Source organism: Rhineura floridana, chromosome 1, assembly GCF_030035675.1.
Source record: "Rhineura floridana isolate rRhiFlo1 chromosome 1, rRhiFlo1.hap2, whole genome shotgun sequence".
Lineage (NCBI taxonomy): Eukaryota > Metazoa > Chordata > Lepidosauria > Squamata > Rhineuridae > Rhineura > Rhineura floridana.
Genome location: NC_084480.1, coordinates 144,370,774 through 144,385,357, shown reverse-complemented (window position 1 = coordinate 144,385,357; position 14,584 = coordinate 144,370,774). Strand labels below are relative to the sequence as shown.

Here is a 14,584-nt window from a genome sequence, read left to right as displayed (position 1 = left end):
CAGTGATGTGCAAATTCTCTCTGTGGTAATAGATCTGGAACCCTGGTTTATTTACACATGCAAGTTGCCACTTGAAATTGCAGTTATCAAGTGATCCATTGTTTAGTATGTTTATATGCCACTATCCGTTACCAGGCAATCTCAAGTGGTTTACATAAGAACAAATAAAATCATTTCATTAAAGTCACAGAACACAATTAAAACAGTAATACATTAATAATAAAACCACAAAAGATCAGTACAGACTCAAAAACAGTGTAAGTTAGAGAAAACAAATACAGCAGTGGAGACCCATCAATGTTCTGACTATCCTTGCTTCCAGGGAGGAGATCTGCAGCTGGGGGCCCACCACAGAGAAGGGCCTGCTCTAGGGCCATATAGAACAAGGTATAGCCTTTGGTGAAACCACAAGCAATGACGAGCTTGGATGTGTGAATCAACCCTTTCTGGAGTGTGCTTAACTTAGCCCCATACTTTTTACTTATCCATCTTTGTCTCATCTTATTGTCCTATTTAACTACTCCCCCTTTTTGAAAAAATAAATTTAAAAATTTTTTAAATCAAAATTACAACGGCAATTCAACAATATTAAACAGGTCAGAAAAATATGCCCTGCTGCAGCTCCTAATTTTCAACTTGTTCTTAATAATATTGTAGCAGTCTAGCAATATTCTGCTCTCCATTCATCAGGAACAATAGCTCATTTGCTGCCTAGAGAGAACAAAGAATTCAGCCAAATGATTCATATCTCTGGCTTGGAACAAAAAAGTGCCCAGACTGATAAAAACCTAGACTGAACTACCACAATTTGCACAAGGTCTGTCAGCGTTGTGATGCTGAATAACTACAGAGCAATCCAACTCATGGGAAGGCGGTGGAAGGGGTGTCAGTGGAGGAGAAGCCGGTGGGAAGGTCTGTGGCATCCAGTTGCCATTCAGGAGCCTTTGGGCTGGCTGAACGTGAGCTCAGCTGAGAGCTGTGCGCAGGGACCAGAAAGTAAAAGCCAGTTCTCATGAATACCTCTACTGGAGAGTAACTGCTCTCTATAGATGTCCATTGTAATTCTTAGACCGACCTTTGTCTTGGCGTAACTTTGACCCAGATTGGGACCTGCAGCAGCACTCCAAATGGGAATTGGATGTTGCAGAGGTCCCCCCCAGCTCCTCCTCCGACTCCCCCTGAAACACCCCTTTTCTGGGCCTTACGCTGGCCTCTGCCAGCATCCCTTCTGCCATATCCAGCTCCTCTTAGCCTGGCATAAATATGAGTTGGATTTAGTTCACCTCTTGGGTAGGTGAATGAACTGAAGAGTCAAAATTTTGATAATGTGGTATTTCCGAAATAAGATGACTGGGGTTGCACATCTCCAGCTTGGCTGCTGAATGCTTATGGAGATGGATCAGGACGATTATCTTTGCAAAGAATTTACCACATGGTAGCACCCAGGATACCTTTGAGGCTAATTCAGAACTTTCTCTCGCTACATGTGACTGTTTTAACATTGCTATTTTACCCACACTTTTGTGTTTATGATGTTGCTTTTTCAAAATGATTTAACACTGTAAGCCACCTTGGAAATATTTATTATTGCCAGGAGAAGAATATTTATATTGGTGGGCAAGATATAAATGAATTGATTTTACTAATGTTGTACCTACCTGTTTTGATTGTTGTTTTGTATTTTACTTTGTATTTTACCACTTGATGGAAAGACAGGTTATGAATTTCATAAATGAACAAATTTACAATATGAATAATTGAATTAATGAAACTTGGTAATACATTCATGACAGAATTCCTCATTTCAAGTGCAAATATCAACTTAACTATATATTCATTTACAAAGGGACCAAGAAAGGCCTGAAACACAATGCAATATCTCCCTTGAAGCCTGACATGTTGTAATGCCATTGGTATGCATGTTTAAACACAGTTAATGCTTAATGCTTAATCCTGAGATTAATATATATATCAAGAGGGCCAGGAGCAAGCAAGGCATTTCAATCACTGTGCTATACTAGCTTATTTATATCCTGCTAGCAAGCCCAGAACACTTTGGTCTCCATCAGACCTTGACCACACTGAGACCCACTTAGCTCTAACAACAGACCATCCTCACCCTTTCTTTAAAAACCAGACCTCCTCATTTGGCCCGTGAGGCCATTTTGGCTAAGCCATGCCCATCTGCCATACATCCGATGGCATATATGATATAAAGCATGGAGCATGTAAAGGCGGGGCTTTGCAGATCAGCAGTGCCTGCAAAGCCCTTTGTGGAGCACTTCCCAGGCATGGTTGTCAGATGATTATCAGCACTTGGGTAGAGCTGTGCTCACTTTTTGCCAGTGTAGTTAGATTTCAAGCTTTGTGGGCCACAACAAGCCACCTGACATCCTTCTGACACCAGGTGGTTGACAGGTGGGTGGCCCTACCCTCCTGTCAAACTTGGCTCATGGGTGTGTGCAGAGATAAGGATCTAGACCACTGGTCAGATCCAGTTCCACACCCTTGCTTTAAAAGAATTTCACCTTTCAGCCAACAGGAGCCCTTCACGCTACCCAGTGAATAATGTAATTAGCACCCAATTGCTGAATTAGTAAACCAGCAATTTACATTTTGCTGTATTATCACCATTGGTGAGTCTATACATTGCAAGCAGGGTAAACAAAATTTAATTCGCTTTCCAGACTCTACATAACTAGCATTGACTAGAAGAGAAATTAGAGATATGTGGTGATGATGGATGCCTTGGGAATTCTGAAATCCTTGGTGCAATCCTTTTAATACCGGCAATCTATTTGGATACACCTATGTGGTACAAAGCTTCCCTCTTCAAAGACCTTCCATGCTTTTCAAGTACAACTCACAAAACTGACACTCTCTAGAAGACCACATCAAAAGCAAACAACTTTAAATAAATCATCCACCCATCAAAGATACTTTAAGCACAGCTTTGAATCCAGAAAAGGGGACGGGGGGGGGAGATAAGAAACATCACTTTTCAATCACACAAGCCTTAAAGTGGTTTCCCCCAAAATCAGTTTATAATGAGAATGTAAAATCCACATTAGTCAGAATGCTCATATGCATTAAAAATATCTTTTCCCCCTTTCACATTAACAACCCTCCGCAAGTCAAATAAATAATAAGAGAGAAACTCAAAGGCAACTGAAACAGTGGGAAAACTCTACATCAACTCTCGGTTTTGTTGCCCAAAAAATCTCTATGCACAGTTAAATGTGTACAATTTACATTGTATATACTTTGGACTTTCATATTCAAAACTGGGTGAAGATCTGAAACCTCTGAGAATACTCTGGAGACGTGCCAAGGGAACAGAGCTTGATTTCATTCTAGAAGGTTCATTCTCAAACAATGTTTCACAACTGGAGTGGGTGGGGTCTAAGATCTGGGGTGCCATGAGCGTTTAAAAAACATATGTACAGCAAATAAAAAAATTAACAATATTAAAATAGAAAAGTATGAAATGTTCTGTTCAGAAGGTGAGAAGATAATACGCAGCTTATTATATTATCTGCACGTCATCATGGATTCACAGTAGTTTGCCATTATTAGGGGAATCAGATTTGAAGAGCAACAAGGGATGTTTATATTAGTTAAAAGGAAGTATTGGTTCTAAAAGACTGAGAAACACTGTTCTAGAACGTTCCTCGTCTGTTCATTCTAGAAGTTTCCTTGTCTGTTCATTCTAGAAAGTTCCTTGTCTGTTCATTCTAGAAGGTTCCTTGTCTGTTCATTCTAGAAAGTTCCTTGTCTGTTCAGCCAAGGGGTATTGCCATGGGAAGAATAATCAATAATGGCATATTTAAAGTTATTTGGGCGTAATGATTGTGAATATTTTTCTCTATTCCTCTCTATTAGTTATGCCACCTTTTGCTTGCATTATGTATCGGGATTACTTTAATGCTAAGAATAGCTCTCACTGTTCAAATTTTGATTGTGTACATTCCATATGCATTTATAGTGTTGTATTCATCACCATCATCATTACCATCAGGGGGATTCAGACAAAGCTTTTCTATGCAGTATTGCAATTAGCAGGTGTTAAATACTAGGAGTCTGCAATGGCCACAAAATTTGACTTGTATCTGTAGGTTTGGGAAGCAGCTTGATTTCTTTCAAAGTCACTCTGTGTCTTTCTAACATGACATTATTCAGGACTGAAATAGATCTGTTAAAAAGGAAACTCTGTTTTCCCCCATTCACTGCAATAGTGAATCTAAAAATGGCTTTTTTTCCCCCCTTTTGACAGAACTGGTTTAAATGTGCAAGCACAGCAGCCCCTCTGCAATGAATTAAGCCTGCCATGTTGTAGGCAAATACATCCAGGATTATTTTGTGGTTCAAGATATCTTTAATGTGATTTTTTTTTAAAAAATAGAATTATGTTATTGTTGCCAGATTTAATGCAATTTGCAGACATGGTCACCCCTCCTAAGGGGAAGAAGCCTATGAAATGTCAGAATGATAGCTGCAGTAGTTCCCCTGCAAGGGCAGACTTTAATGATTTGGGGTGGGTATAATAGGAATCACAAGGAGGCAGGGTTGGTGGTGGAAAAATAAGACGAATCCCCAGCAAAGACGGGTGGGGGAAATGCCACCTCCAGCAAGAAACCTGTTACTCCAAGGGTTGTTGGTCAGAGTAGGCTTCTTCTCCCCCCCCCATTTTTTGGCATACAACCTCTTCTTCCAGAGAGAGAGAGAGAGACAGAGACAGAGACAGAGACAGAGACAGAGAGACAGAGAGAGAGATCTATTGACTTGCGTTGGGAAGTTATAGATCCATGTGAAAAAAACAGTGGTTAATCATTATTCAATTTCCCACCCCCAAATCACTTTGATTAACACCTTGACCTGCCCTGGGAAAATAATTCACTGTGATTAAAATCTAGAACTACCTGTCAAAACAAAGATAAGCCCACCTCTCCACCACCTACCCACTCAAGCTCAGGCTTTTTCCTTGTCCACTTGGTTTTGCCTTTTCAAAACCAGAATAAAATGCAGCAGTCACTTTAAAAATCCTAGTCCGTAGAGCACGTTGGGATTTTGGGGGGCACTTTAAAAATCCTAGTCCGTAGAGCACGTTGGGATTTTGGGGGGGTCCCTTATCTGACTTGAGATGCTTTGTCACTGGAATCACCCTGATTCACCGCGTAGTTGAGTAAGTACAGCGAGGTGATGCACACGCCTTTTAAATGTATCTTGAAGTACTTCCCCATGCATATGTCCTAGCTGGGCTCCCTGATCTGTCTGAAAGTGAATCCTACCTTGTCCCGAATCCCTTGCCTCACGACTTCCCTTTCAGCCTCCATCTTGGCATATTTCGATTTCCTTTCTTCTTCCTGCTGCCGAAGGGCCTCCTGGCGTTCTTCTTCCTTCTTGGCAGCATCTGGGTCCTTCTCTTCTTCTCCACCCAGCATTTTGCCCATGTCTTTGGTAGCCCCTAAGGAAAGAGTGCAACACAAAAAGAATCTAAGTGACAAGAGCAGACAATAATGAGATCCTTTGGTGGAAGTGAATGAGTACAATGTTAGTCTTGTATATCCAAAGTCCCCTTCTATAAAAAAAAGTTCTTACAATGAGGGGGCTTGGATCCAAAGGAGCCTTCTTCAAACAGAAGTGGGGGAAGGTAAATTCTGCCGATTTCTACCCATGTGCCCTCTTGCGACTGAGAGATTGTTTATTTCCAATTCAGGACAGTTTTGCACAAGTTCATTGATAACTCTCTTCTGTCCTGTTTCATATCAATCTGTGATTTATTAATTCTTTTTTTAAAAAAAGCGAAACTGCACACAATTTTGTATTTTTGTACACTTTTCCACAAAAAATGCATTGTTGTATGTATTTTACCCTACATTTTATATGCATTTTGCTATGTTTGTCAAGCCGAGAACTGTATAGCAAAATTCAGAGAAGGGTGAAAGCCGATGAATAACAGCATTTCCAATCTGTTCATTGGCCTGGGAAGTGCAAATAAGGTCAGTTCACTTAAAAATGTAAACCAACTAAAATCTTCAAGCATCCCTATTGCCACATCCCATGTTATTCTAGAGTATCCCCATGTCCCCCAGAGCAGAGTTTCAGTGGGCACAGGAAAGAGGGGAGAGAAGAGCTGAAAATGCCCCATGATATGAGTGGAAGGCTGCTCCCAGAACTCTAAATCAAACTCATGTAGTGGTTACTGTGCTCTGAGTGGAGATTGTGGATAAGCACTGCCCACTGTGCATGTTCATTGAACATCAAGGAGAACATTCCCAAATAAAAAGGATTAAAAGGAGAGGAGTTGTGTATTGCCTAATCAGTGCGCATAGACTCCAAATGATGCTGTGGACAGCGTACAACCTGACAACATTAATAAGAGTATTTCGTCCTTTGCAAGGTCACTAAACATTTTGTCCCCTAAGATATTAGATACATTCACCAGTCTGTGTGTGAAATCTTCACCTCCTCCGACATCACTTGAAGATTAAGTACATTGGTCATGTAGTATGCAAAAATCTGTTTGTACTGTTCATTTGTGCCCGTTCTCCACATTGCGCACAATGGTTGGTATCTGTGCACGTTCTTCATTCAGCCCAACATACACATATATGAGTTCCTTTTCAGCTTGATGTCTATATTCACACAAATTTTGCCCTGTTTCAAGCTATTATATTTCATCTCCTCAGAACTGAGATGCTATTATGAGGCAGTGTTCAATTAAATAATAGTTCTAGCGCAAGGATTACCACTAGCACAACAGGATTTTCCCCCACTCTCCACCCCCGCATGCCCCCCGCTGTCCCCAAATCTACTCCAGAAGGTTGGGGGAAACCCCAGAACAGATTTAAGTGGAACATTCAGCTTAGCACTACCTTGAGTATAACCTGTGAATTAAGTCTATATACCCTTCAATGCTTGAATTCTCTCCAGCCTTTCATGATGAGTTACGTGCTGGCTTACACATGCATGCCTCATTGGATCTCTGTTTTAGTTTACAGTCCATTTGATGATTGGCAGCTAGAACTAGGCTCCATCAAAAATGCATTGCGTCAGAGGTGACGTGAAGAGATATGAGAGTTTTATCTGTGCTGTTAGATCTGTGCTCATTTGCACATACATGCAATTCATCCCTTGCTGCTGTTGTTGCAGGTGATGGCTATCCTATGCCTCCCCAACTCATTTGCATCACCTTTCATCTCTTCTCAGAGACAGTCATGAACTGATTGTACCCAGCTAATATCAGCTAGCTTCATTCACCGGAGAAGACATACAGCACATAAGCTGATGACAGTACTCTGTAGAATTAATATGGCAGAGGCATGATACATTTGGAGAGAACAGAAAGACTGCAAAGCAGAAAATTCTTAGCTGTCTAATTCATTTTTCAGTCACAGAACTTTCTGTGGAAATTGTCGTTATGCAGGGATGGCTAACTTGTGGACCTCCAGATGTTTGGCCAATGGAAGGGGATAATGGCAGCTGCAGCCCAGCAACATCCAGAGGGCTACTGGTTTGCCACCCTTGTCGTAATGAATGTGAATTCTCAGAGTTTGCCTTTTGTATCCGTTGGAAAACTCTTGCAAGAGGATTTGGACTGGAAGACCAGGCTTTAGATTTCTTGTTCGACAATGAGACCTGTGGGATGGCTTTGGGCAAAGCCTATGATAACGTGCATGCAAACAGCATTGTGGTAAGCAAGCAGTTCATATTTGGAGGAGGCGGGCATCTGCCTCCCAGGGACAGCGTAGGAAGAACTACCTTAATGGTGCTGCTGCTGCTTCTGCTCTTAAGGTGGCCGTCTGTAGATCTGGTCTCAACTGTGTTTCTAATCTAATGTGGACAGTTTTTCCCCCCCATAGGGAGCGCTGTCTGTTTCTGGTGAAACCCAGAGGACACCTCTGAATCACTGTTACAACACAGCCTCGCAGGGTTAATGGAAGGATTTGAACTGGCAACTTTCTAACTTCCCAATGACAAAGGTACCTACGGCACTAGGTAAAAACCTTCTCCCAGGCATTTGACAGAAGACGGAGATTCTGTTCTTTGTTGGTGGTATACGTTTGCTGCTGATGGTTTTGCTGCTGTATTATTGGCTCTGGGTTTTTTTTTTAGTTTTTTTGGGGGGGTTGCACGGATTTTATTGTCATGTATTTCTCTTTTTTCTGATTTTATGTTAGGCTTTATGCTTTTATAATTTTGTAAGTTGCTTGGAGACTCCTTACAAGTGCCTAATAAAGTGTGGTGGTGGTGGTGATGATGATGATGATGATACATGGAGCCAGTATACGCTACCAGCCTTACACTAGGGCAGCCCATATGAAAATTGCTGGCAGCAAAGACATCTCCTAAGTTTAGCATTTTCACTTCCTCAGGGCATTTTTGAATCGGCAAAACTACATCAGCTTTATCTTCAGTTAGTTTATCTTCGCTTAGAGCTGCCCTGACTGTAATGAGGTAAGCTACACTGGAAACTGAATTCAGAGATATAGTGACAGAAGAAAAGATACCGTTATTGCTTCTAAGCACTGCTTTATAGGCTATCATTATGTCACAACAGCACAGCCTTAGCCTGGCTGCTTCGGTAGGCTGATGCAAGGCTAAAATCCTGTGTTGCTTCTGGATATTGAGGGTACAACCCTGTATTGTTAAAATCAATGCAACTGTTTGGGTGCAGTCCTGTCTTTGCATGCAGCAGCTGGCTGATCCAGGTTTTCACATGTATGCAAGCCCATTCCATGGATCGGTGTCATATCAGTCCATGGGGTGTAAAGACATCCGGGGGGGTACATAGCTCCTACTGGTATTTAAATTCAAGGGTCTTGCAGGAAGGGGAATGAACCAGCTTGACTGGAATGCTCTGGCCACTGGGTTTCCGCTGTTGTTCCATACAGGGGGCTTGAGCTCACCATGCTACTTGCCTTGGTACTCTCTTTTTCAGGCCTTATAAACACAGGAGATCTGGCAGCCCCCCACCCCCACCCCATGTGTACCTTGCTACAGGGTGGCCACTTATGCATCATCATAAAAAAAAGACAGAAGAGGAAACAAATGTGCATAAAATATGCACATGCTGTTCTTACGTTCTATAGTTAGATTGCACCTTGCCCCCTGCTCAAATGAATTCTTCAGATAATTTGCATTCCACACAGCTGTTCCCTGGGGCATCTGAAGCTTCAGTTTTGTGGGATAGCCGCAGATGTAGCTGAGCTGCCAGCTTGCTTTTAGGGTTTGGATTATTTAACTCTAAACAAACAAACAAACCAAGAGAAGAAATGCCAGCAGCAGCCAGCAGCCACCTTTTCTCACATATGAGCTAGGAACTCCCTTCTCTGAGCATCTTGGCTGTGATTTTACCAGGCATACAGGGAAAGAAGGCACCATCCTGGGCAGTGCTGGGAACACTGGGCTGTCCAGTATGAAAAGGGACAGCCTAGCTCAGAGTCTCTGTGCAGTCCACTGCAAGGAATGTCTATGCCTAGCTCAGTGGTGGCTGGTGGTCTCCTGTCAGTGGGGCAGTGGAATCCTCTCCGGGTTTTAGTCTGAAGTTTCAAGGAGCTGTCCAAGTTACAGAAACCTAGGTTCAGGATCTTAGACAGCTCCTGGAAAGTTCGGACTAAAATCTGGAGTAGATTCCACTGCCCCACTGACAAGAAGCCACCAGCTGCCACTAGCCTGGCTCAGCTAGGACCCAGGCAACTGGATGCCTGAGCAGCACAGAGGCATACCCCATGCTCTGATGTTTTTCTAGGGGGGGACCTACCATGACCCTTGGAGCATGTGAACTTTTGGATGCTTCTCTTCCAGGTCCATGCTTGAGTGACTATTGGGGACATAATTGTGGAACAACCCCCGGGGCACTGGACTCTCCTTGTGCATGCAGGGCCCTGCTCTTTATGTGCATAAACCAGTGGAGGCTGGCCCATTTGGGCAAATGGAGTGCTGCCCTCAGCCAACCCCCACCTGCCTGCCAGGAGCTGGCTTTATCCTACTTGGACACAGTGTGGAACTCAGCAGGGAGGAGGATGGTGGACAAAACTAGAATGAGTTGGCTCTCCCTGTCACTGGTTTGGCTCCACCTACTGTTGGGCTCCCTGCCTTTTGTCCCACCAGTCCTAATAGGCACCCGCCACCACTGGCCTAAACAGAGGGATGGATCGTGCTTCTCATTTCAAAACCAATTTGCTTGGATAGAACCTTGGGACAAAAGGATGTTTCCCAGAGTTCTTGTACATGTCCTTTCTATGTCATCTAAGATTGCAAAGGCACTCGCTAATCACATTGACTGCTGTTCTGTGATACGTTGCTAATTGGCATGAATGCCATGTACAACAAGGAGCTCTAATGTAGCATTGTTCACGATTCAGCATGTTACTTGGGGAGGAGAATTCAATCTTTTATCTCTCCCCTCCTCCTTACTTTTTTTTTTTAATGGTGCTATTAAGAGCTACTTTTTAGCTGCACAGCAACAAAAGCCCCAATGATTAATTTATGTTCAGCCAAAATCCTTGCAATTAGAGCAGCTGTCTGAAGAAACAGAAGTGAATTCTATCCTTTCACTGGGGGTTTGGGAGAAAGTACCAAAAGAAAAAAAGTCAGTTTGAGAAGTATGGCTCCCCCTGCCCCCTTCAAAAAAAGTTGGCTGATAAACTCTTACTATTATCAATCTATGGCCAAATTCCTGCGCCTCTTAAGTGTCACGGGAGCCACTGAAAATCTGCTTCCATGCAGTCAGTTTCCGCATTGTCCCAGCAATGGCTGGTCACGTAAGACTGTACTGATTGTGATTCTTCCCATGGCAGAAGCTGGATGGGATGGGATGGGCAGAAGTGTGTAAGAAGAGCCCTGCCAGATCCAGCCAGGAGTCCATTCAGACCAGTATCCTATTTCCAACAGTTGCCAGCCAGAGACTGCACAAGCAGGTCACAAAGGCCACTGGAGCTGGCATTTACAAGTACACTGCTTTTGAACATGGAGGCTCTCTTTAGCCATCAGTTCCAATGACTGGACGTTGTTGGTAGGCCCATCGGCCATCCGTCTATTTGTGTTTTTGTCTAAAAAAAGAGCCATCTAAGTCCCACTTCTCATTTTAGCAAATTCCAGAAGCTAATTATGCATTGTGTGACATGCTACTTTTTTTTTCATCCCTGAACCTTCCGTCAAGCAAGGTCATTGGGTGAGCTCAAGTTCTAATATGTCCATCAATTCCGTTAGGTGGCCTGGTGTTATTAAAGCATGGTGTACAAAGAGTAGATAGGCTTTTTTTTCCCCCCCACACAATCTCTCTCAGAACTCTTTGTACAGTACACTGTTCATACTTTCAGAAACCCCTAAATCAGAGATGGCTAACTCCTTTTTAGCCTGAGGGCTGCATTCACTTTTGGATAATCCTCCAAAGGGTACATGCCAGTGATGGGTGTGGCTACACTCAGGCCAAATGGAGAAGTGCAGGGTCCCTTCATGATAGTCACAGCCGCCACCACCCCTTTTTTGCTGTGGGGCTGAGAAGGAGATCCTTATTAATGCCTTCTCCCACAACAACAGACATCCCTAGGACCCAAAAGGCATGATAGGGAAGAGTATTAGCAACTGAGAAAAATCTTCTCTGTGGCTGACTCACCTCCTTTCACTCCGAATGGTTCCAATCAGCAGGAAAGAAGCATGTTAGAAGACTCTTCCCAGTGGCTAACACACTCCCCTTTCATGCTGATTGGCTCATGGGATGCTGAAGACATAGGGACCCTGCTGGGACCCTGCTTTCAAAAAAGTAAGGGGTCTAAGGGCCCCCAAGACCCTGGACCACTACACCCCTGATCAAGACCCATCCTCTAAATTCCCTTTCCCCAGACATACTCAAATCCCAGCAGCAGATTCTAAATTTCAGATGGGACTGGTGCTCCAACCATCAGATGACCAGAGCAGAAGCTGGGCCACTTCTCAAAATGACTGTCATAGATCTGAGAACGGGTGGGTCAGGGATTATAAATATGTTTGAAGTGGGCAGTGTCATGAGTCAGAGATACGATAAAGCAGCCTTCCCTGACCTGGTGCCCTCTAGATGTTGTTGGACTCCAATTCCCATCAGCCCCAGGCCCCCAGCCATCATGCTCAATGGTCAGACAGGATGGGAGTTGTAGTCCAAAGCACCTGGAGGGCACCAGGTTAGAGAAGGTTGCAATAAAGCATAGGAATTAGGAACAGTGCAGCAACAAATTCAGAATCCCTCCACACAAGCATGCATGCACGCATGGATACACACATACGCTGCAACGACATTAGCTTTTCCTTTCGTCTCTACCCCCCAATGCCACAACTATTTCATTATTTCTCTAAAGCAGCCAGTGTGATTTTTCTTAAAGCAAATGCCCTTGACATTTTAATAACCAAGCGACTACATGACAACTCATTTTTTTCTAAAGACTATTAAAGTTAGACCACTTTTACATGTCTGAACCTTAATTGCAAGTCAATAGAGCTTATTAAATGAATGAGTCACTGTGGGTAGGAAGGACCTCATGTTTCCAAGACAGCTAAAATGAGCAAGTATTTCCCATTTCAAAAATCAGATTGATTTCAGCAGTCAGTTGCTTGGAGGACTATTTGAATTCTCTTAGCCACTTACAAGATTTGGGAAAAGATTATTTAGAAATATACAAGCTGAGAAGCGGAGAGAAGAAAGCATAGTCTCAGGTAGCTGGTGGCCTTTCAAGCAGGTGCGTCTCCCCACCAAGCAACAGCACATCTTTACAGCTCCCTGAGGCTGCTTTGGGCAATCCACTTACAACTGCTCAGCTGATCTCTTTCATTGGGCGCCTTCCAGCTGCAATGGTATTTATTCTATAGCTAGCAGGTAAGGTACCCACCTGTGCTCTTAGCGTTAGGAATATCAGCTGGCCCTCTGTGGCCCATTAAGGACACACATTTCACCAGTAAATGATACAAAAGACAAGGAGGGCCACCACTTCACAGAAACCAGCACCATCCCCATAACATTGTCCGGAAGTACGGATGGGCGAGAATTTTCATTCAGTTTGCATTTCAAGCCGAATCTATCAAATCCACAATTTCTGAAACAATATAAGCAAAACACAGCCACCCTTTGCACACAAACACCTTCCCATCCCATCTCTTCTTAGCCTTTTCCCCTCATCAGTCTTGGCATTGCCTTCCTGCTTATCTCAATGGAAACAAAGAATGTGTTTCCTATAGTGTCACAGAATTCAGAAACTATAACAGGGATATCACTGAGGGAAGCCTAGTTTTCCCTCATTAGTTTTGTACCACACAATATACCTGTTTTTTCTCCAAAATTTTCATGTTCTACTTGTTATAAACCCTTCTCTTTCATTTTTGTTACTGTTTGCTGTTGTAAAGATCTTAATAATGACCGATTCCTACTTTTAGACGTTGCTTTCTGTGAACAGAAAAGCTCCTTCTGTCTAAGGAAGGCTTCTGATCCCTGCTAATGGAAAGGGGAGGTATCTTTGGCTGGCTAGCCCTCCCTCTGCAGCCACAGTGCCACCTTCCACACTGTTAGAGGGGATCCCCCAACCCTCTGGATGACTGTGGAATGTAAAGATGGATGATTGAGTCAATTTTGGCTCCTCTTAGTTCCTCATTTTTTCCAGTCATACGTTTCCCCATATTTTCTCATCAGTTTACACACTTTTTTTTAAAAAAAAGGTTCACCTGAAAATTCATACATATTTTATGCGCATCTCTACTTGTATACGAATTCATTTTTGTACACCATTTTCACTAATATACCTATTTTTATGCACACTTTTCTCTAATATATGCTCTTGTGGCTTAACATTTTTTGGTGGGAGAACTGCATCACCAAATCCAGACATGTGTATTTTGATGGAGAGCTGCATTTTGGTCCACAAACTGGTTCAGGAAATGCAAAATAGGTAGGTTCACATTAAAATGCAAAGTGATCAAATTTCTTCTCCATCCCTAATGGGACATGGTATTCGAGGCTGCAGAGGAAGAGTGAATCATGAAGTCACCCTCTGCCAGCATGGGCATCCCCTCTGGGGGCAAATCTGGATCCAACCGATAGATTTTATGACATATTTCCATAACATGGTCCATAAAGGGGCATACTTCCAAAATGACAATCCCACGAAATTTAAAAACACAACATATAACTGTATGTGTATTTAGGAGTAAATCTTGTTGATGTCAATGGGACTTACTTCCAAGTAAATTCTCTTTTAGCTATAAGTATGAATGGTTTTAATATTGGAATTAGTTTAATTTTATTTTAATCTAGACTCTGTATGTTTAAATTATATGTCTTTTTATCTGGAAGCCGCTGCGAGTTCCAGTTTTGGAAGGATGGTGGGGTATAAATAAGGACAATAATAATAATAATAATAATAAATACAGCTAGGATTGTGCTTCAAGACCCATTGTGCATTAAGTTCTACTGCTTTCAATGAAGCTTAGGAATTCTTAACTTTCTTTGGATAATAGCAAATCATACAGCTACCAGCCACTTCAAAAACCAATTTTTTCGGCATAACATGACTGGAAATCATGTTGCCAATAGAGAAAGGAGAAATATTCTCAATGGTTT

The 14,584-nt window shown here is 42.6% G+C and overlaps 1 protein-coding gene across 2 annotated transcripts in view; it reads right to left on the bottom strand.

The window, feature by feature from the left end:
- CPLX1 (complexin 1) overlaps window positions 1-14,584 on the bottom strand; it is a 187,875-nt gene that overhangs the window by 67,982 nt on the left and 105,309 nt on the right. For both annotated transcript variants that reach the window (XM_061622192.1, XM_061622199.1), the window contains one exon: window positions 5,289-5,464. In XM_061622192.1, the coding sequence (XP_061478176.1) occupies window positions 5,289-5,464 (176 nt within the window). The remainder of the gene's footprint in view (window positions 1-5,288; window positions 5,465-14,584) is intronic.